This window comes from Mya arenaria, chromosome 6 (genome assembly GCF_026914265.1).
Source record: "Mya arenaria isolate MELC-2E11 chromosome 6, ASM2691426v1".
Taxonomy (NCBI): domain Eukaryota; kingdom Metazoa; phylum Mollusca; class Bivalvia; order Myida; family Myidae; genus Mya; species Mya arenaria.
Genome location: NC_069127.1, coordinates 412,491 through 435,314, shown reverse-complemented (window position 1 = coordinate 435,314; position 22,824 = coordinate 412,491). Strand labels below are relative to the sequence as shown.

Genomic DNA, 22,824 nt, shown 5'->3' with positions numbered 1-22,824 from the left:
AGAGATCATTCATTTCTGTTGTAAGTGAGATTTTGTCATACACCACAGAAAGGGAATACACTATCGACGAGTATCGTTGAATGCTGTTTCACAGTTTCCAGCCTTTGCGGGTGGGGTAAGATTTTCAAATCACATGTAGATTTTCAGGTGGATTGTTTTGTCAGTGTCATTATTATGTAGACTGGTGGGAGTTTATGGGCGAGTGATTGTTGTGTTCGATTGGTGGCGGTCTATTGATAAGATACTGAAACAGTATTCGGGCTTTTCCTCTGACATTGCAGAATATAGAAAAGAAGTTCGTTTTCGCGGTCACATGACCACTTGACTGTAGATAAACATCACGTGTTCTACTATCCTATGAAACTAAAGTTTACACGGCACCTTTTATTGGGCCGATTTGTATGCAAGTGACAGGATAAATCAATTTATCTTAGCTCGATTGTGTAAAAAGCTCACAGCTTATTTTGACTGAATGCACTCAGTATTCAGTAAAAGTTTACCATCAAGTGGAACTGAGCTCACTTGGTTCGAGTTTTGAAAAAAGTTTATCACAGTTAAGCGATCTAAAACTACGAGCGAAAGCAACTACTTCATTTCGCAAGCTGCGGACCCTTGTCCAAAATATCGGACTTTTTGAGCTATTTTAAAAGCCGTTTTTTGCTGTTGGATTTTTAATTTAATGTCAGCGTTCATCCAACTGAAGGCGGTTTATGAAGATATATAATTACTACCATAATTGGAATACAGTTTAGAGTTTATTTTGAATACATGTTCAAAAAGCAACATGGCCCGTGAGAAAAACAAAATACACGATTTAACATTTACATATGACATAGCAAGTGGAGCACGTAAGGATAGCTTAAATTTTACGAAAGATTTTACAGGTAACGAAGGACATGATTAGAGACAACGTAATACTTAAAGGTGCAAGTCGACATCATATACGGAGAAGGTGTTCATATACCTATATAACTACATACAGTGTAAACATAGTGCAACATAGAAATCTAAGAAAAGTGAACTTTTTACACAATATACATTTACACATTTCATAGACAAAAATATCGATCTTCAATACATACAAATAAAAGAATAAATTTACCAATACATAAAAAGAACGTAAGGCAACATATTATAACAAAACATTTGAATAAAAAATGTTGTTTATCTTTGTAAACTTTTTCTAAATTTAAAAGCCTTATCTACGTATGTGCATAACTTTCTGAGTTTAGAAATATTAGTACTTTCGAAGAGTTGTTTCAGTTTATACATACTGTGATTGGACCATTTATATTTTGGAATGTATCTTTTACGGAGTTCGGTATATAAATTACATTCTATCACAAAGTGATATTCGTCTTCCAATTTATTGCATGTAATACACTTTCTGTCCTGACGTGGGATTCAGTTTGGACGATGCCATCGACCTGTTTTAATGGACAGATTATGAGATGAAAGAAGTAACCTAGACATTGCTATAGTTAAATTATTACATACGTTACATTTTAAATAATACTGAAAGCCAAAAGAAACAATGGATTTAAAGAAAGTGCTGCGTGAGTTTTCAATTCTCGCGTTCCAGTTTTGTACATTTGTATCACACAAACGTTGTTTAAAAATACTTACAAAAACATTTGCATTACCAACACCCTGAGCTAGTCAAACTTCATAAAATCCTAATGATGACAATAAATGTTGAAACGATACCTTATTTGGAAGCAAATCAGCATCAGTTTTTAAAAATTCGTAGATAATTTCACAATACTTCAAGTCGTCAATTGTTAGAATCTTTAGCCAGTACTTTACAATTCTAATATATTTATTGTAGGCTAAATCAAATCTACCGAGTACACCGTAAACAAAATCATTCTGTGAAAAGCGTTTTACCTGGAGAATGCGTTTATAATACTGTGTATAAATACGTTCGATAGTATTTGCCTTATGAAAACCCCAAACTTCACTTGAGTAATTCAAGATAGGTAAAATCAGCTTGTCAAAAAGGTCGAGTCGGTGTTTCACGCTAACGTTAGGAAAATTGTATAAATATTTATTAAGTTTAAAAATAGCTTTTTGTGCTTTGCCAGCTAGAGTTACTTCTGTTTTACTAAAAGAACCACCAGAGGAAATGACCACACCTAAATAAGACAGAGACCTGACTGTATCAATAATTTCCCCATTGAAGGAAAACTGTAGATTTCTTGGCAAAATGCCACCCTTTCTGAAAACAATTATTTTGGTTTTCTGGACATTTATTTTGAGTTTCCATCTATGAAAATACTCATATAAATTATCTTAACCGTTTTGCAAGCCTTCCGGCGAATCAGAAAAAAACAACAATGTCGTCAGCGTATAAAAAGATAAACATTTTTGTCATGTACATCTCGACACCATTGAAACCAGTCAGTACTAGATGCTCTTCAATATCATTGAGAAATATTGAAAACAAAAGGAAACAACGATTCACCTTGACGAATGCCTAAAAATCAAGAAAAATCTTCGCTTAACTTGTTGTTGAACCAAACACGAGATTTAACACTTGAGTACATACTAAGAATTGTCATCATTTTACCGCGAATACCAAGTTTTATCAGTTTAGATCAAAGACTATTGCGTTCAACATAATCAAAAGCTTTGCTAAAATCTATGAAACTACAATACAATTTTTTACCCTGATTAATCATATGTGTTATTATACCATGTAGGGCGAATATATTATCAGTAGTGCCCATTCCACTGCGAAAACCGGCCTGAGCCTCGATGTAAACATTGTAATTTCAGCCCATAATGTAAATCTGTTATTAAAAATGCGGGTAAAAAGTTTCCCCAATACACTCAATAAAGTAATACCCCTGTAGTTTTCCGGGTTATGAATAGATCATTTCTTATGGAGTGGCACTATATAACCGTCATACCATGTTGCTGGAAAATAACCAGTTTTGAAAATAACATTAAATAATGAGTGTAAAAAAGGGTTTAACACGGTGTTTCCATTTATAAAATATTCATTTATATAATTATCTGGACCAGCACTTTTGCTGAGTTTTAATTGTTTAATACCTTGATTTATCTCTGATATACTAAACTCAGCATCTAATTCCAAAAACATAACTTGAAATTCGTCGCGTACGAACCGTTCATTAAAATACATGATATCCTCATCAGCCTGGAAAAAAGGGCAACTGCCGGCATAATCAGAAATAGTTTAAAGGTTATATTAGAAGTAAAAAGGTATATTTAAGCTTTCCTAATATTTGTCTAATCGGAATCCGAAAGCTTATAATCTGAAAATTCCAAATACAGGTTATTGAAAGCTAATATTTTGCTCGAAACATTGCTCAAATCCAAACTGCTGTGACAGAGAGGGACTAGGTGTGGTTGATGTCGTCGTGGAGGGACTAGGTGTGGTTGATGTGGTGTTGAAGGCTGTAGGTGTGGTTGATGTTGTGTTAGAGGGACTAGGTGTGGTTGATGAGGTGTTGGAGGGTGTAGGTGTGGTTGATGTTGTGTTGGAGGGACAAGGTGTGGTTGATGTGGTGTTGGAGGGTGTATGTGTGGTTAATGTTGTGTTGGAGGGACTAGGTGTGGTTGATGTTGTGTTGGAGGGACTAGGTGTGGTTGATGTGGTGTTGAAGAGACTAGGTGTTGTTGATGAGGTGTTTGAGGGTGTAAGTGTGGTTGATGTTGTGTTGGAGGGACTAGGTGTGGTTGATGTGGTGTTGGAGGGACTAGGTGTGTTTGGTGTTGTGTTGGAGGGACAAGGTGTGGTTGATGTGGTGTTTGAGGGACTAGGTGTGGTTGATGTGGTGTGTGAGGGACAAGGTGTGGTTGATGTGGTGTTGGAGGGACAAGGTGTGGTTGATGTGGTGTTGGAGGGACTAGGTGTGGTTGATGTTGTGTTGGAGGGACAAGGTGTGGTTGATGTGGTGTTGGAGGGATTAGGTGTGGTTGGTGTGGTGTTTGAGGGTCAAGGTGTGGTTGATATGGTGGTGGAGGGACTAGGTGTAATTGATGTAGTGTTGGATGGACTTGGTGTGGTTGAGTTGGTGTTTGAGCGACTAGGTGTTGTTGATGTTGTGTTGGAGGGACAAGGTGTGGTTGATGTGGTGTTGGAGGGACTAGGTGTGGTTGATATGGTGTTTGTGGGTCAAGGTGTGGTTGATATGGTGGTGGAGGGACTAGGTGTGGTTGATGTGGTGTTGAAGGCTGTAGGTGTGGTTGATGTTGTGTTAGAGGGACTAGGTGTGGTTGATGAGGTGTTGGAGGGTGTAGGTGTGGTTGATGTTGTGTTGGAGGGACAAGGTGTGGTTGATGTGGTGTTGGAGGGTGTATGTGTGGTTGATGTTGTGTTGGAGGGACTAGGTGTGGTTGATGTTGTGTTGGAGGGACTAGGTGTGGTTGATGTGGTGTTGAAGAGACTAGGTGTTGTTGATGAGGTGTTTGAGGGTGTAAGTGTGGTTGATGTTGTGTTGGAGGGACTAGGTGTGGTTGATGTGGTGATGAGGGACTAGGTGTGTTTGGTGTTGTGTTGGAGGGACAAGGTGTGGTTGATGTGGTGTTTGAGGGACTAGGTGTGGTTGATGTGGTGTGTGAGGGACAAGGTGTGGTTGATGTGGTGTTGGAGGGACAAGGTGTGGTTGATGTGGTGTTGGAGGGACTAGGTGTGGTTGATGTTGTGTTGGAGGGACAAGGTGTGGTTGATGTGGTGTTGGAGGGATTAGGTGTGGTTGGTGTGGTGTTTGAGGGTCAAGGTGTGGTTGATATGGTGGTGGAGGGACTAGGTGTAATTGATGTAGTGTTGGATGGACTTGGTGTGGTTGAGTTGGTGTTTGAGCGACTAGGTGTTGTTGATGTTGTGTTGGAGGGACAAGGTGTGGTTGATGTGGTGTTGGAGGGACTAGGTGTGGTTGATATGGTGTTTGTGGGTCAAGGTGTGGTTGATATGGTGGTGGAGGGACTAGGTGTGGTTGATGTAGTGTTGGATGGACTTGTTGTGGTTGAGTTGGTGTTTAAGCGACTAGGTGTTGTTGATGTGGTATTGGAGCGACTAGCTGTGGTTGATGTGGCGGTGGAGCGACTAGGTGTGGTTGATGTTGTGTTGTAAGGACAAGGTATGGTTGATGTGGGTTTTGAGTGACTAGCTGTTGTTGATGTGGTGTTGGAGTGACAATGTGTTGTTTATGGGGTGGTGGAGGGACTAGAGGTGGTAGATGGTGTTGAGGAGGGACTAGTTGTGGTTGATGTTCTGTTAAAGGGACTAGGTTTGGTTGATATGGTGTTTGAGGGACATGGTGTGCTTGATGTTGTGTTGTAGGAACTACGTGTTGTTGATGCTGTTGTGGAGGCCCTTGATGTGGTTGATGTACGCTGGGTATTGCTCTAATGTGACATAATGTTTTCGCGGGAACTTCATTCATCTTATACTTCGAAAAGCTTGTTTGCGTTATTAAATGCTCGTTGACCGTAACTATTCATTGTTTTTAAACATATAACAAATGCATTAACTATTAAACGGCGCCCTTTGATGCTTTGCATCAATGGTCTTTCTTGTACTATATTATTAAAAAAAACACGTTAGACACTAGTGCACTAAATCATTAATATAAGTGTTAAAGTATTTCACTATTTTAACTCTCCTTTAGCAACATTTGTAGTGTATAGAAGTGGGATACGTTTAAGGGAATTACAGATATGAACAAGTTGTTGATGAAGAAAGGTATGTCATTCAATAGAACACATTATGAAAGTGACAGACCCTCTTCCTTTCCTTCCCGTTTAAGCGGTGGAAGTAGTTTGCGGGCCCGAAACTCCCATATAGCCTTAAGTGTAAAACTTCAATTCAACGGCACTGAACTCTAAGATGTTTGAGCCTATGATAACAATTATCTATTATACCTCACTTTTGTCTACAATGGTAAAATCCCATTTCCCGAAAAGGAGATATTTTGACTGTCAGAAACATTTGCAACATTTTGACACGTGACCAAGCGAAAATTCACTATCAGTTCATGTGACCGCAGTGTCATTTTGAATGTCATATAAGGGCAAATAACTGATTCAATATCTTAGCTAGATCATGACGTGATTGCCTTCCTTATACACATGCAGTAGTTACATCACTATTCAATGTATGCATTAACGGTTGAAATTTGTTCTAGATATAATTGTTTTATTATCTTTTTTTTACCTTGGTAAACTTGTTGTATTTAATGAAAGAAAAACATTTTAAAACTTTTTAATGTGCTTAATTATGTTCGGTATATATTTCGTACGCCTCGGGTGACATTCTGCTTTCGGGTTGACAATATCAATGTCACACATGCTGCCATATGATATTTATATAATGTCTCTACATTTCTGACATTCTTGCAAGTATAACCTAAACAAGTCCTCATTTCTATTTTGAGGGTACTTGCTAATTCAGTGTCGTCCATACATGGCTGCGTATGCATTGCGGAAATATTAATAAGCATAATAATTGTTGAGTAATTAAGGATACCTAGCACTTTAAAGATATATCGTATTGTAAAAGTTATCAAATATTAGGCCTTTGTCCCTTCAACTATTATTGTTTGGATCAAAACAAAAAAATCTAATTTCCTTTCTATTCATTACACAGAACCGATTTTACCATTGACTTGAACTGTCTACTTATCTCTTGTGTCTTTCCTTTCAGCCATTTATCTTTATTCTCTCTTATATACCAATCAAATCACTTGGGACTATACACCTTCAACTTATTCACTATAATAAAAAATTATCGTAACCTCAAGCTATGCAGCTTGGAAGAGTGACAAAACCGCGATTTCAATGCTTCCCTCTGTATTAGGTCTTGATTTATATATCAACTTGTATCGACCGCAGTAAATCAAATTGATAATTCTAAAACTATGTTTATCGGGCTTTCGTAAATTAAATTGCTTAAGCCAAATGTGTCAGGTACACTAGTACTTATTCGATTACGTGTATATATGAACTCATTTTGTGAATTACGTCATCAAGGTATGTGCACATTGTTATTTTTAATATTGGCATGTACGATACCCGAGGGGAGTGTTTTATGCGAGTATCAACGAGCACACAAGTACAAATTTAGAGAAAACAAATCGCTTACGAGTTCTAAACCCCTCTGCAACTTTTACGTGTACGTGTAGTTTCACCCACAAGTACTCGTGCACGTCGTGTTTTACAACAAGTACTCGTGCACGTCGTGTTTTACAACCACTTCAATCGTATATCATGTATCTTAACAAACCATTTTTAATCGTGGAAGTGATATCTTAGTTTTAATATAGAAAAATAGTCCTTATAACCTAAGAAGTTGCAGGTTTGGCACTCTTAAGACGAATATGTCGTTATTCATAACACACATGCCAAGCAATAGTAATAATAATATCTGTCATGTGTTCCCGTTCCGGATAGAAAAATCCGACCCGAGGGCACCTTCGTTGCCAGGTAACGAGGCTTGCCGAGTTACCGGCTACGCAGCGTGCCCGAGGGTCGGATTTTTCTATCCAGAACGGACGCACATGATAGATATTTTTTCTAGCATACCTTAAATTACATTTTTATGTGAAGAAAATACATAAGAAAGCGCGTTTTGTACATTTCACCAAAAAGCGCGTGCGATGGTGTTTACGGACGTCATGACGCGCAGTAAGTTGTATTCATTGCATACGTCAATAAGTTCCTTCGCTATCACGTCTTTTAAGGGTTATTTTGTTTTGTTTTTAAGGAATATTTTTTAAAGTTAATGTTAATGGAACTTATCAATTGAAATCTCATAACTATGGTTACATTAAGTGTTTAATAAAAGAAATTGAAAGTATTACGTCACAGCGCGTGACTCATCTGGCATGGGGGGATGCCAGATGGAGTTTTCCAGCACGGCTGAATTTACCGGAAATGCCTATCCGGTGTGCTAGAATACATTTTATGGTACCAATGTGCATAACGTTTCGGAACAATTCCTCTTAAATTGTGAAAGTAGTTTGGAAAATCTTTGGGAAAAATGCAAAAAACATACTATACTTGTTATGCTATTAATTACATGTATATTAGATGCTTACTTGGCGTTGCAACAGTTTGAGTTGAAAATGTTGGCCAAAAATGGAGTCAAAGTCGAGAGCTAAACTAAATATATATATATCAGAATAAAGGGAAGATCAGCTATAGTTTCTCTGTGCTAGATAGCTTACTGAGCCTAAATCAATCACTTAGTAACTACAAAGTCGGCGGCCTCGAACCTATAAATCCCTCCAAATACACATCAGTGCTCAACCTGTTAGTTCAATTTTCCATTTTTCCCTGGGTGGTTCCCCCCCGAACCCCGTTACGGCTACAGGAATATTCCCCCTCCCACACCCTCCCCCTTTCGTACGTAACATTCAGTAAAGCCTGGCTACGCCCCTGTCCAGTAATGGTTATATATCTCTCCTAGGCTACTCACCATTGATGGTACAGTGGTGATATGTAGATAAAAATATTTATGTGAAATAACATAAAAGAAATCATTCAAGAAGTTACAATTCGAATTTAAAAACAACACAATTGTAACATAGTCCCTTAAGTGTAGTGTTACTTACACGATGAAAAAGCAAACGTTGAAGTCAATATTAGCAGTACCAGGTACTGAATTAATGCATCCATTGTAATTTTCAATCCTTTTCAACAAACAAAATTATATATATCTCGCATGCATTAACAAGTTCGGCATAATCTTCTAAAATAAATCGACGTTTGTAAAATACAAATTGTTTCAAACTTTCTTATCAACTAAATAAACAAATCCCGAGCTATTTGATTATATGGAAATCAATATAGAACTAACAGATAAACTGACGTTTATACCAAATTGAAGTGTGCGATGTTCGTATTTTCTCTTAACTCGATATCGGGCAATGTTTTCATTGTCTTCCACATTTATACATGAAAATGGCATACCATATTTTTAGACATGATCATATGACTATGCAGTAATTGGTATTGTTACTGAAACATACCATCTTTATGTACACACAAGTGTTTTATTATGCACTTTTCTTTACTGCTTTGGTTAAAAATATAAATTTTAATTTACTGCTGTTATGTTCTTATTGATTTCGGTCCCCGAATGGCTAAACAGACCTAACGTTGCTTTCACTGTGCCTAGTGCAGTATTAACGTCACGTCAAGACATAATGTTTATTTTGTGGTTAGGTGATTAACGTATGTAGCTGCAACACTCGTGCACATATTGCTTTCTGTGACCACTCTGTGAAATAAAGTTCGATCTTAAAGCGAAACAAATATCCACTATTTCTCTCGAACATATCTCACAAGATAAAATAATGAAAAAGTCGGCCATCCGAAAAACAAGGGCATTGACAAATTGTCGCCGGTAAAAAGAAATCATCTGACACTCGCATGAGATATCTAGTTGTTGTCGACGTTTGAAAAGGACAATAACTACAACCCAATCAATCTTAGAGTAATACAACACACGACTAAAAGCATATTGGGGGCAAACCCTATGGTCTTTGGTAAGGAAACAAGGCTTTGATTTAGTGGCTGATTTGTTTAAACTGTCCAAGGAATGCTTCTACATGTTAAATATAAATCTCAGCGTTACACCGTATAGCGGTCAGTTTTGTGTCGTTTAGCGTGAAAAAGCGACGTTGTTTGTCGGGTTTTAGTCAGCGATGGTCATTTCTTCCTGGCCTGCTGTACAAGAAATATTAAGTCTTAAATATCAATTTGCAACAATTCAATGGTTCAATGGAAAAATACCGATTTCAACGCGTTATGCTGATAAACAGTGTTATTAAAACGAATAATATTTAGAAATCAAGAGTTCAACTCTTATTAAACACATCTTTTTGTTTACAAACGGCATAATGTAAGATTATACAAAACTAATTATTTCGCAGACTTTTGATTAACATTTGATTTCCTTAGCTACTGAGATGTTATCTCATGGTCACAAACTGATTTTGCTGGTGGACTCAATAGAGCTCGGAAAAAGGTCAAATTTATTTGCAGGGGACTAAAAGGACGACGAGTACATCATGATGTCGGAAACAAAGGTCGCCCGGAAAAAAAACAAGGCGGATTAGGGGAGATGCCATGGTGATCAGACTAATCATATTTTAATAAGATGAGTATTGGTTTTTATGGAGCGTAGAAACGTCACAACTCGTTGGAGCTGAAGGGGTAGCCAAATTCTATTGTCTGCTGTTGATGGAAATACTCACTTCCCGACGTAACAACATGACGCACACACCATAATGCGATGAAGTGAAAGTCATGATAATGAGATTGTCGGCAGAGCATGTTTAAAAATGGCGAGAGGTTTCTGGAGACTCATATATAATAAATGCTTTATAAAATGGTTAAACATTGCATTTTAAAACATTACCTAGAAAAGTTGGGTTTAAAGAGCAACAGGTCTGCTGTCGAAAACGCGGGATTTTGTACGTGAATAAATATATATTTAAGTGGAGATAATTTAAACGAACACCTATAATTGTGATTTACTTTGGCACATGTAAATACCAGAAAAAATAATTCGTACTAGATTATAGGCATATATATACATTCATATTGGTACTTGTTTAAGATAATAGAAATATTATCTTTTTCAAACCAGGTATTTGACATAATCTTAAGAGGGCGTATCAACATATTGATATTGTTAAGGGTCTGAGGTACTTAGTGAACAGATAAACCTCACAGATAAATCTACCCTTTTCGATATTAATTCTTTAACAAGTCACATATCGTTTTTGATATTGATAACATTTCAAAGGCAGCAGTAGCTAAACAATGATACACTTAATCAATGATAACCACTTACATCAATTCTGTAGATAAATTGCGAGACCATGGATCAAAAAGAAAGATAATAAAGATTAAACAACAGAATGATGGAATTTAAACTTTAACATCATGACAGATGATGTTTAAATGCGACACTCCATGGGAAAACGACAAATGAATTGAATTAAAACAAAACAGGAGGTTTTAGTATTAGCTAACTTAGTAATTACTTTAGATGAAGGAATAAAGAAGAAGAAGTTGTTTGAGATAAATGGAAACGAGTAAAGGGTAAGAAGTGGTTGAACAAAACATGCTAATGAATTATCTTATATGTAAAGTTACTGGGAAAATGACATAAATCTTATGACTGCTAGAGACATTACTATAATATTATCATGCTATACTAGGATACATGTTACAATAAGAGCAAACATTTGCAATGTTTAGCTGTTATTTTTATAGTGATTACTTAAGGTCTTAAACAAGATGATGTAAAACACAAGTGTATAGAGAAGGAAAGAGCAGCTGAAAGACAAACACAATGTTACAACGTCACATGAAACTGCTTCGGCTTCCCGAAACGTTTGATGATTTTTTATATACCTTTAACGGATTTTTAATCAATCGTTGTTTTTTGTTTAATCACTAAGAATAAACAGATACATACAAGTGCATAATTTCAAAATTTGCTATTGTATTACCGGTTTAGTAAATTACAAGTTGCGTATAAAATTCGATCTTATTTTTACAAATCCATGATAACCTCATGCATATTCAGAAGCATCCCTGTGCCATACTCAGTTTTGGAGGTGATATTATTATGTTTTAATTAGGTGATTTCATATTGGCCCAATTATTTATCCCAGGTTAGCTGTATTAGTCCCGAAGATCGACGGAAAATACTGCTGACTGAGGGCAAATAACTCGGCCAATATTAAATCAGCTAATTTATAAGTATTTATTATTAACTTTTATGGTACGACATTTTGGTAAAAACCTTACCTTACGTTTTTATATTGAAGCTTATCTATCTATTATACATTCATGGCGTAAGCTTTTCTATGATTGGCTTTGCTAATTTTGACATCCATCTCATGAACCCTTTTAGTGACATTGCACATACTTATGAATAAAGCACTTTACAGTTTAAGGAAGCATGTCTTTTCGTTTTTTATTTCGAAAATTGTTTGCCAAAAGTTCAAATTTTGTACCTTTCCTTCGGGCCATTTTGTCGGTTTTTAAAACGATAATTATCGTAAAGTGCACCTAAAGGTTTAATACAACTGTAATATTACACCGCACAAAGTCGTTGAAGCATTAAATAGGTTAGTAATTCAAAATATGTTTTAAATGAGGCACACAATTTCCAAAACAATCGGTAACACGGAAAACAAAATCGCGGTCTTAAAAATAATTTCCAGCATATTTCTCATGTAAGAACGAGTTTCAACAGCCAATGAAATGGTCCATTTCCCTAATCCAGTATTTGGCGAGTTTTTTAGCCAATCAAAACGGCTGAAACTCATATCGGCCAACTTTGGTCGATATTGGGCCAATTTTGGCATATATTGTCGTCAAAATCTAGTATTAGTACTTCAAATGACCCCGTATCGTGTCAAATACGAAATAATTGATTATTAAATTCCGTATTTTTGTTTATGGAAATTACAATGAAAATATAAAAATCTGTTTTAGTTTTTTGAAACTGTAGAAAAGTATGGTTTTTAATATATATAATTTATGTAATGTATAGTTCGTTGTGACCAAATGTATCTGCTGTTGTCAAAATGTTTCGTTAGCGCAAATCGAGATTTTTTGTTGGCTTTATTGTGGCTTGACCATACCGTTTGGCATCATGACAATAACGGGGTACAATTTAGATTTACACTTGATAGATGCATATTGAAACGAGTAGTTTTAATGCATTATTATGTTTAACTCATTTGAGTACAATGCTTAAAACAAAACAAAATCCCAAATAATCTGTGCATTTAAATACCATAAGAAAACATGAGCTGCAAGTGACTGCAATTTCAAGACGAATGTAGATATCAAATAATTGAAGAAATAAATTGAGAGATCTTGAGTTTGTTGCACGGGCATTTCAGCTAAGTTCAGAACGGTATACTTTTATTTGGCTTGGTAACAATTGTAAACACTCATTGGGAACATCTGTCTTTTCTGATACATATTGATAGACTCGTGGAATGCTGCTCAGTTAAACCAAACATTAAAATGTAATATGTCGCAATAAGGCTGTGAACAGGACAATGCAGTTATTTCTATTTTAATCAATCTAAACGTCGTATGAATATATCTGCTATCAAAAACTAGCTGTGGCTTTTTTCTTTTCCGGAGTATGCATTTCATAAGCATATTATACGCTTATATCGCGGGCGAATCTTTATTACGGTTCAATCAAAAAACAGTCGAATAACTTTGTCTATTATAAAAGGTACAGTTTTTTTGTTTGTTCGTTTTCTAAAAGGAATACTCTGAACCGCATTTTAGGTAGTATTCTATTATAGGATGAATAAAATTTACACTGCTAAGCTGATCACATTTTAATTCCACTAATCCTTAGGGTTATCATCCCTGCTCAATACGACCACATATAGATGTAAAAGACTCTTACGTTTATATACTAATGTCCGACCTTCATATATTCTGGTAGACGGGACAATATTCTCTTTAATAGCCCTTATATACCCTTAATACCAAAATATTTAAATTTCGTGTCGTTGTTTGATGTGCAGATACCGCATGAAACAAAATAAAATACGTTTTAATTTCATTTTTTTAAACATAAATTACATTTATTTACGAATCAAACTTTAAAAAAAGCATAATTTAAGAAATCCAATGAAAAAGCATACGTATTTTTCCAACAGCAATATACAAACATAGTCGAATTTGCAAGTACCACAAGCTTTATATTTTAAAGAGAGATAAAAGTTATTTGTTTTCAGCATTTGCCAAACATAATGGGCTTTTGGAATCGCTGTAATTGTCAACAAAAAAACAAATAACTATATTTTTAACATCTTATAACATATTTACAACACAAATCAGATTAAATTAAACATATATTTATAAACATTTATGACTTTTGTCATATAAGTAAATGTCCACACATACAAACTATATAGTCTGTACTCAGAATGACTATGCTTTAGACAGTCCAACAAATTTCATGACTTTGCGAACAGCGCGTTATACCACGCCCTCGTCGTCGGGGGACCAACTTGAACAGTCGTCGGGCGGATTGACGTCATAGTAAAGGTGACAGTACCGCTGGCTGTTTACCGCTGAGCAGCACTGTCGAAAACCGGCTTCCAGAATCGAATTATTAGGGTTATTGAATTCGGCTCCTATTGCGAAGGGATATTCCTTACGCAATTCGCCGAATCTGAAACATGTTAGGTAATGCCTTGTTACGACGGTTTGCAGCATATTATGATTTGTTTAGTAAAAGTGCACCAACAGGCCGATTTATTGAAATTATCCCCGATTGTTTCAGCGCATATGGGTGACGTTATCGTGCTGTACGATACAGGAAGAGCTAAATTAAATAACTGCAAGGTTATGTTCCGCCTTCTTGTAACTGTTCTGATATAGGATATATTATACAGACGAAACAGTAAACACCCTGAAACATGGAACAGTTTGAGCACTACATAGCTGTGCTTATCCTCTGTTTAAATTCGTTCATTTATCCATGCATCAATATAATTATATAATGCATTTATCACTTCGTTATAATCATACGTCATCCACGTTGCCATTGCTTTTATACGTTTTGTTATTCAATATATATAGAATATAATCGGTTAAAATATCACTCGAGCTTCTCTCACCATCTTATGTTGAATTATTTACATTATACCGACTCAATATATATATATTATTTTTTTCTGATCTTGTCTGATCTTCAACTTCAAATAATGTCAAGTGTTTTCATCAATAGTTTGCAGTTATCCTTATGTTACCAACGTTTAAAGGTACAAACTTGTGTACAATGTAATTGTGAATACTACCAGTAACAGAGTCGATTAAATACCTAAAGCAGCAGCGCTGTTTGATGTCGTGTGAATTGAAGAACCACGACTCGTAACAGTGGGTATACTGGTCCCTGTTCGACCAAAGGCTGTCATTTTGTTTAAAGGCGTAGTCCTTCAAAATAAACGTATTTATTACAAACATACGTCGTTTATAAAGGCCAATAAAATAGCATGAGACATGAGAAATATGTTTCAGTCGGTCCGAGTAAAAATGCTTTGCATATTAACACACGATTCAACCTTTAAATTTTAGAATACAGCAATATATCGTTTCCATTGACTTAAAACATAATTATTTCGTTTCGTTTGGATCGTTAATTTAAAAAAACAACATTTCCTGTTATCATATTACAACTGAACGAAGTAAAAGAGTAAACAAAAAAGTTATCATACAAAGTTTGTCTGATGATTAACCAGACAAATGACCATCTCCAATAAATGTTATTGAGACCTTTTATATTTCATATATTATTTGGTTTATAATATTACGTTACCTCTTTCATATCTTGTTCGTAACAAGGACAAGGATATGAGTTTTTAAGCTGTTGTCGCGTCCATTCTTTCAATGTTTGGTTCTCGTGGAACTTCCGGCATCTCACCTCGTCCCACATGTCGTCAGTGATGTACGTCACGTTGTGCAGCCAACGGCCTTTGACCGCTTAAATTGTAAGAGTAAGAAAGGTATGATGATTTACGAATGTGCGTCTTGTGCTGTATCGAAATAAACGACAGGAATCAACACAATACATTTTAATAACTGTGTAAGATATTAAATTAATGAAGATAATAATACACACCAAATCTAATTAAAACACGTACCAAAATTATTTGAGGTCATCTACAATTGTGAAAATACCTTAGAAAAATGTAATACTGGGTAAAAGCATGCCATTTAACCTAACATTGTATTGATAAATCCAACGGACCTGGGGAGACATTCGAGCCGTTCTTAAGGTTCGTGAAGTTGCTCCGATCGGCTAGAATTTTGCCGGAAAAGTTCCCGGGATAGGTATATCCAGCGGCAACTGGCGTATAGTTGTCGGGTTTGATACTGAACTGCTCTTGATTGTAGTTAAACAGCAAGTACGTGTACAGACCGTCCGTTACCACAATCGCCTGCATCGACAGGTTCTGAAAACACCGACATTAAAATAGGAGGTAAGTGTACAGTCCGTCCGTTACCAAAATCGCCTGCATCGACATGTTCTGAAAACACCGACATTAAAAGAGTAGGTAAGTGTACAGTCCGTCCGTGACCAAAATCGCCTGCATCGACAGGTTCTGAAAACACCGACATTAAAGGAGGAGGTAAGTGTACAGTCCTTCCGTTACCACAATCGCCTGCATCGACAGGTTCTGAAAACACCGACATTAAAGGAGGAGGTAAGTGTGCAGTCCTTCCGTTACCACAATCTCCTGCATCGACAGGTTCTCAAAACACCAACATATAAAAAGTAGGTAAGTGTACAGTCCGTCCGCTAACACAATCGCCTGCATCGACAGGTTCTCAAAACACCAACATATTAAAAGTAGGTACTTGTTCAGGTCGTTCGTTTCCACCATCGCCTGCATCGACAGGTTCTGAAAACACCGACATTAAAAGAGTAGTTAAGTGTACAGACCGTGCGTTACCACAACCGCCTGCATCGACAGGTTCTGAAAACACCAACATTAAAAGAGTAGATATGTGTACAGTCCGTCTGTTACCAAAATCGCCTGCATCGACAGGTTCTGAAAACATCGACATTAAAAGAGGAGGCAAGTGTACAGTCCGTCCGTTACTAAAATCGCCTGCTTCGACAGGTTCTGAAAACATCGTCATTAAAAGTGTAGGTTAGTGTACAGTCCGTCCGTTACCACAATCGCCTGCATCGACAGGTTCTCAAAACACCGTCATTAAAGGGGAGGTTATTGTACAGTCCGTCCGTTACCACAATCGCCTGCATCGACAGGTTCTGAAAACACCGTCATCAAAAGTGTAGGTAAGTGTACAGTCCGTTCGTTACCACATTCGCCTGCATCGACAGGTTCTGAAAACACCAACATTAAAAGAGTAGATATGTGTACAGTCCGTCTGTTACCAAAATCGCCTGCATCGACAGGTTCTGAAAACATCGACATTAAAAGAGGAGGTAAGTGTACAGTCCGTCCGTTACTAAAATCGCCTGCTTCGACAGGTTCTGAAAACACCGTCATTAAAAATTGTAGATTAGTGTACAGTCCGTCCGTTACCACAATCGCCTGCATCGACAGGTTCTGAAAACACCGTCATTAAAAGTGTAGGTTAGTGTACAGTCCGTCCGTTACCACAATCGCCTGCATCGACAGGTTCTGAAAACACCGACATTTAAAGAGTAGGTAAGTGTACAGTCCGTCCCTTACCACAACCGCCTGCTTCGACAGGTTCTGAAAACACCGACATTTAAAGAGTAGGTAAGTGTACAGTCCGTCCGTTACCACAACCGCCTGCTTCGACAGGTTCTGAAAACACCGACATTTAAAGAGTGGTAAGTGTACAGTCCGTCCGTTACTACAATCGCCTGTATCGATAGGTTCTGAAAACACCAACATTAAAAGAGTAGATAACTGTAAAATCCGTCCGTTACCACAATCGCCTGTATTGACAGGTTCTGAAAACATCGACATTTAAAGAGTAGGTAAGTGACCAGTCCGTCCGTTACCACATTCGCTTGTATCGACAGGTTTTGAAAACACCAACATATAAAAATTAAGTACTTTATAGCTCGTTTGTTACGACAATCGCCTGCACCGACAGGCTGTATTAAACATCAACATATAAGGAGCAATTACGTGCACAAACTGTCCGTTAACACAATCGCCTGCATCGACAGGTTTTCAAAACACCTACATATAAAAAGTAGGTACTTGTTTAGGTCGTCCGTTGCCACCATCGCCTGCATCGACAGACTGCAAAAACATCGACATATAAGAAGCATTTAAGCTGACTGACTGTTCGCTACCACATTCGCCTGCAACTGAAAGGATCTATAAGCACCGACATTTATGGAGTAGGTAGCCGCATTGTCCGTCTGTTACATACTCGAATGGCACTAGCAACACGCACAATAAAACTAAACAACAACCCACTAATCATTCATTTTCGCTGGAAACACCGAGGGGTATTTTGCATTAAGCAAAAGGAATAAAATCATGCCTTATCACAATGACACGGTCAATGAAATATATGACGCACAACCTCTACGTCATACACTTGATGGAGCATAGCCTTCCAACAGGGTTTTCGTTAGTAGCTTAGCATTTATACTTGTCCCTGTAGTTTTTGCTTTCCTAAAACATCAATAACAGTGTTCTTTGGTCTACATAAGACTTGCCACTGCCTTAAAATTAACATCGAATAACGGGAATGATTTCGAGCGCTCCTTCTGACACAAATCCAAACGTATCTAATTTATTTTAAAAAGAAAGCTTACAAGCGCTTTATCGGCAATTAACAAGCAATAGTTTACCTGCTGTTTAATTAGCTCATATCCCGGCATGTAGGGTGAGTGTATGGTGGCATTTCTCCAGGTCAATGCTATGGCAACATCTACGCTGAAGTCTGACCGGTTAGTGTATTGCTGTACTAAATCCTCAATTTGCTTCATGTCCTTTGCGTCTGAAGTCTTGTTTGACAGAACATGAACGCACAGTCCGGCGCCCGTTATGTTGCGCGTGTCAATGTTTGTCCACAGAGGAGCAATTACAATGTGGTTGTCCACGTATTTCTCCCACAATGTGGAATTCTCGGCACCGTATCGCTCATACAATGGCGGATAGTTCAGGGCAAGGAATCCATTCAAATTCGGCTTTATGATACAAACGCATAGTCAATTTAGACAATAAAATAATAATAGAGTGACAACGTTATTAAATAAACTTAATTGTAATCAATAAAGCTCTCATTGCATTACATAAAATAGCAAAATGGATTTTCTTTGAATGACGATAATACTTTGACACTCTTAAACACCTTACGGATAAACACCGATTGCATTATTTATAATACGTACCCGGAATACGTCAAAGTATTTTCCGAGATATGGAAAACGCCCATTTGGAATATTTATGGGGTCCAAAATTTCGTTATCACCATGGGCACATACTTCTGGCGCCTTTTCGAAGTCCAACATGACAGGTTCTAAACATATACACATATGTGTTTTACAAATTAAGCGATAATCGAATACGACTGGCATGCATCATGCTGACATATATATTTCAAACAAATGGATCTCCTTGGGGGAAATTCCTGTCACATTTGTAGTAGTAGGTGCCATAACCGTCACGGCACGTGGCATTGTAGCCGCAAGGTTGCTTCCTTTCAGTGCACTCATTAACATTTTGAGAAATTACAGAGACAAACAAGTACAGTTATAGCATGGCTTTGTATGAAGCATAGGTACGATTGACGATCCGCTGATACTAAATACAAGTCAATGATAATGGGGAACACTAATCGTATTCTATTACTATCAGCGTTTTCTATCACCTCAAATTTTATAAATTAGAATTCTGTGAAAACATTCCAAAACATACCTTATTGGTCACCTTTTGTTTTACGTAAAAGTTTTTTATACCTAAATATGAAAATTACTCCCTCAAGCCAAATGTTTCCACACATTAATCTGAGGTCGTTTTAAAATTGGAAACATTATTTAATATTATAGTATAAATATTATTAGTAGTATTTATTTTATTCATGAATACAGTGTTTTAAAAGGCTTAAAGCTTCACTCTCACAGATTTACCGGTTTTTACAACATTTTTATGTTTTGTCTTGGAAAGAGCAAAAGTTTGAGTAAATATCTGCAAACCAATGATAAAATATTGCTGACAAAAGCTCAGATCGCAGATTTCCGTTCGAAAATTAACGTTTAATGGCTTAAACCGTTACTAACGGTTTTAGAAAACTGCAATAAACATTCATTTTTGAATTGCAATATAAACATCTGCGATTTAATTTTTGTCAGCAGCCTTATATCGCTTGTTTTCTTGGATTTTTTAACAAATGGCTCGTTCCAAGACAAAAAATAAAAAGTTGTCAACACGTTTAATCTTTGAGAGTGCAGCTTTAAAATATGACGATAGTGGTGGAAATGCCATTTGCAAGTGATTCCTTTACTTGTGTCACAGTTGGTTCCCTTCCATCCCGGATTACACCTGCAGTAATAGCCGGGATCCAGGTTCGTGCACCATTGAGTCTGGTTTCGGCTGTACTTGCAGTGCGTGCCTTTAGGGTCGTTACACTCGTTGTGGTCTGAGCAAAATAATTTTAAATTAGAAAAATGCCAGGGAAGTTTGCATTTATTGATAAATGCTGGTACAAGTGTGATAGGGAGTAATCATAAACGAGGTTCATCCCCTCAGCCCTCCACTCCCCTCCCCGAGTGCATTTTTCTTTTGGTGATCCCTCCAAGGCGTTTACATGCACATTTATTATTAAAGACAGTTTTTACGCATGTGTGAAATGCCCATGTTGTTTCGTATGTTGTATGTTTGTTACATGAGCATGCGCATAAACATGGTCTCTAACCGGGAGTTGTTGATACTAAGCTTTAACTGTATATCCCAGTGTATGACAAACGATAAGTTGACAACTACATTGGCAAACCAAGACAGACATGACCTAAACACATTTTATAATATCGTGTATCTATAAATGTTAATATTGCTTCATTGGGAAAGCAAAATTAAAGCTTAAGCCTCAGCAGAGTCATGTTTTCTAACATTAACTGACGCATATAAGGACTTATCACACGCCTTCTGATTTTATTCAACGACGGCATTCTCAGAATATACCTCTAATAGTTTGAGGTCAGCATATGGTGTTAAAAAAGCACTTTTAGATCCAAGTTTCCTTTTATTTCAATATTCAAGCAAAAAGTAATAAGATACGCCCAATATAATGTGCATCATTTCGGAATAATATTGTTTCATATCCACGGGGGAATTACTCAAATATTAAATAAAAATATTTTTTTATTTGATATCTCACTGTTTAGAAATTTCAGCCCGCTCTTAATTTAAAATCAACCGTCATCGCGCAAAGGGCTCGTAAACAAATTCAATGACGTCATTTTCGAAATAATTTGACGTTGGGAAACAATATGGCACGCATTTCTGTAAACAACATCAATTGACCAGCATTTTATATCCTTTTTATGCATTTAATAATAAGAAAAAAATAAGAAAAAATGTTGTTTCTGTATAAGATTGCAATATGGTTCACTTCATGAACACTAAAAGTATATACCCCACTCGTGAGATCTAGCGTTGGATGCACACACGGTGAATATATTACGATCTTACACTGAAACGAACTTATTCTCTATTAATCTGCACTAGTTTATATAAGAAAACCCGCATATGTTTTGGCCGAAAAATAATTTCCCGGTAAGTCATATGAAAATACTAATTCTATCACTATTTTACTCTATGATATCGATATCTATGATATCGAATTTGGATAAAAAAATACAGTGCAAAATCACGTCGGTGAATACAGGAATAACTGACACCTAGCCCCAAAGCCACCGTGAATTTAACATGAGTGGGAGATATTTTGACCTATTGTCAATATAATGATATCACCACGTGATAATATCAGTCAACCAATCACGCAAACACTGTCCGTAAGTGGTTATTATTGTTGTTAACGCTAATGAAAATTGTGGTTTTCAAGGACGATTGAGCAAACATCAATATTTGTTGGGTCCCAGCATTTGGTATTTTACTTTTAAAACTCCTAGTGATATGTCATTCTGAATTTAGTCATACAAAAAAGTGCATTTTACAGACACATGAGCGAGACAAAGAAAACAGAAATAGCAAAACAACCTTGGCAGTCCCGGCCAGCAGATTCGTACGTGTTCGAAGTGGCCATGTCGTCATATCCGTTCTTGCAAATACACTTGAAGCCTCCGATGATGTTTGTGCAATTGGCGTTACGGTGGCAATTGTGCTGACCAGTAGTACATTCGTCAATATCTTTAATCACAAGACTTTCATTATAATGATAAATGATATATCTAGTCAAAGAAAAAACAAAACCAATAGTTCGAACAATAGAACTCGGCGATTATATACGACAGGAACATCCTCTGATAAGCCTACTTTTTCGCTGCATTGGTCAATATTATTTATTATGCCTACATGAACGATATCATGTTTACTTTGTATTGAAATAATGCAAATTATTCATTTACTGCAATGAACAGGTATTAAGCGTTTGTACTGTTGGGTATGATTGATATGTACATTTCATTGATCATTTTTAGAGGAATTCATAATGATTTGGTTTAGTAGCAATTTTGTATATTCTACCTACCTGTACAGTTTGGAGCGTGCATGTCCCAATGTCCGGAACTGGTACAAGTTATAGTTGTGTTGTGCTCAGTGTGATATCCGCTTTCACACTGAAAAATTGCCTCACTCTCGTACGCTGTAGAATTATATTTCCTCGAACTGTGACCGGAAATAGGTGGGTCCCGACAGTCTTGAATGAACAGTTTTTGAACTAAGTAGTATTTTTAACAAACCATTTGCAAATTTTCGCGATACATATAATTATTGAATGTTTAATAGTTTTGTGACTTGATTAGTTTAAACATTTGATTAATACAATCGTTTCTTGTCATAATAGATCATTACCTTTCTTTTCACAACCGCTTGGCGACGTCCATAAGCCAGAGTCCACACATCGAATAACTTCCGACGTTAAATTGTTATGGTTTTTACCCTTCAAACGGTAACCTTGCATGCAGGTGACGGTTGCATTATCTTGATACAATGTTAAGGTATGGAAAGTAATATTTTCCGCATTTTCCACCGATATGTTCTTACCACAATCTACAAAGTAAAACGGAGACACACCATAACTAATATTCATAGAAAACAAGTGGCCCTTACAATATACTGTATACATTTTTATTCTTAAAAAACCTAGACG

General features: G+C 36.7%; 1 protein-coding gene across 1 annotated transcript; it reads right to left on the bottom strand.

Moving 5' to 3' along the window:
• Positions 1 to 13,660: 13,660 nt before the first annotated feature.
• On the bottom strand, positions 13,661 to 22,686 carry LOC128236770 (mucin-like protein). Its single transcript, XM_052951882.1, has 10 exons — positions 22,527 to 22,686; positions 22,204 to 22,371; positions 21,714 to 21,863; positions 19,999 to 20,133; positions 18,887 to 19,014; positions 18,344 to 18,682; positions 15,782 to 15,986; positions 15,350 to 15,513; positions 14,855 to 14,967; positions 13,661 to 14,203 (listed from the first exon to the last, which is right to left on the bottom strand). Exons 1-10 carry the CDS (start codon positions 22,633 to 22,635, stop codon positions 14,008 to 14,010), a joined length of 1,707 nt encoding a protein of 568 aa, XP_052807842.1. The 5' UTR covers positions 22,636 to 22,686; the 3' UTR covers positions 13,661 to 14,007.
• Positions 22,687 to 22,824: the final 138 nt, after the last annotated feature.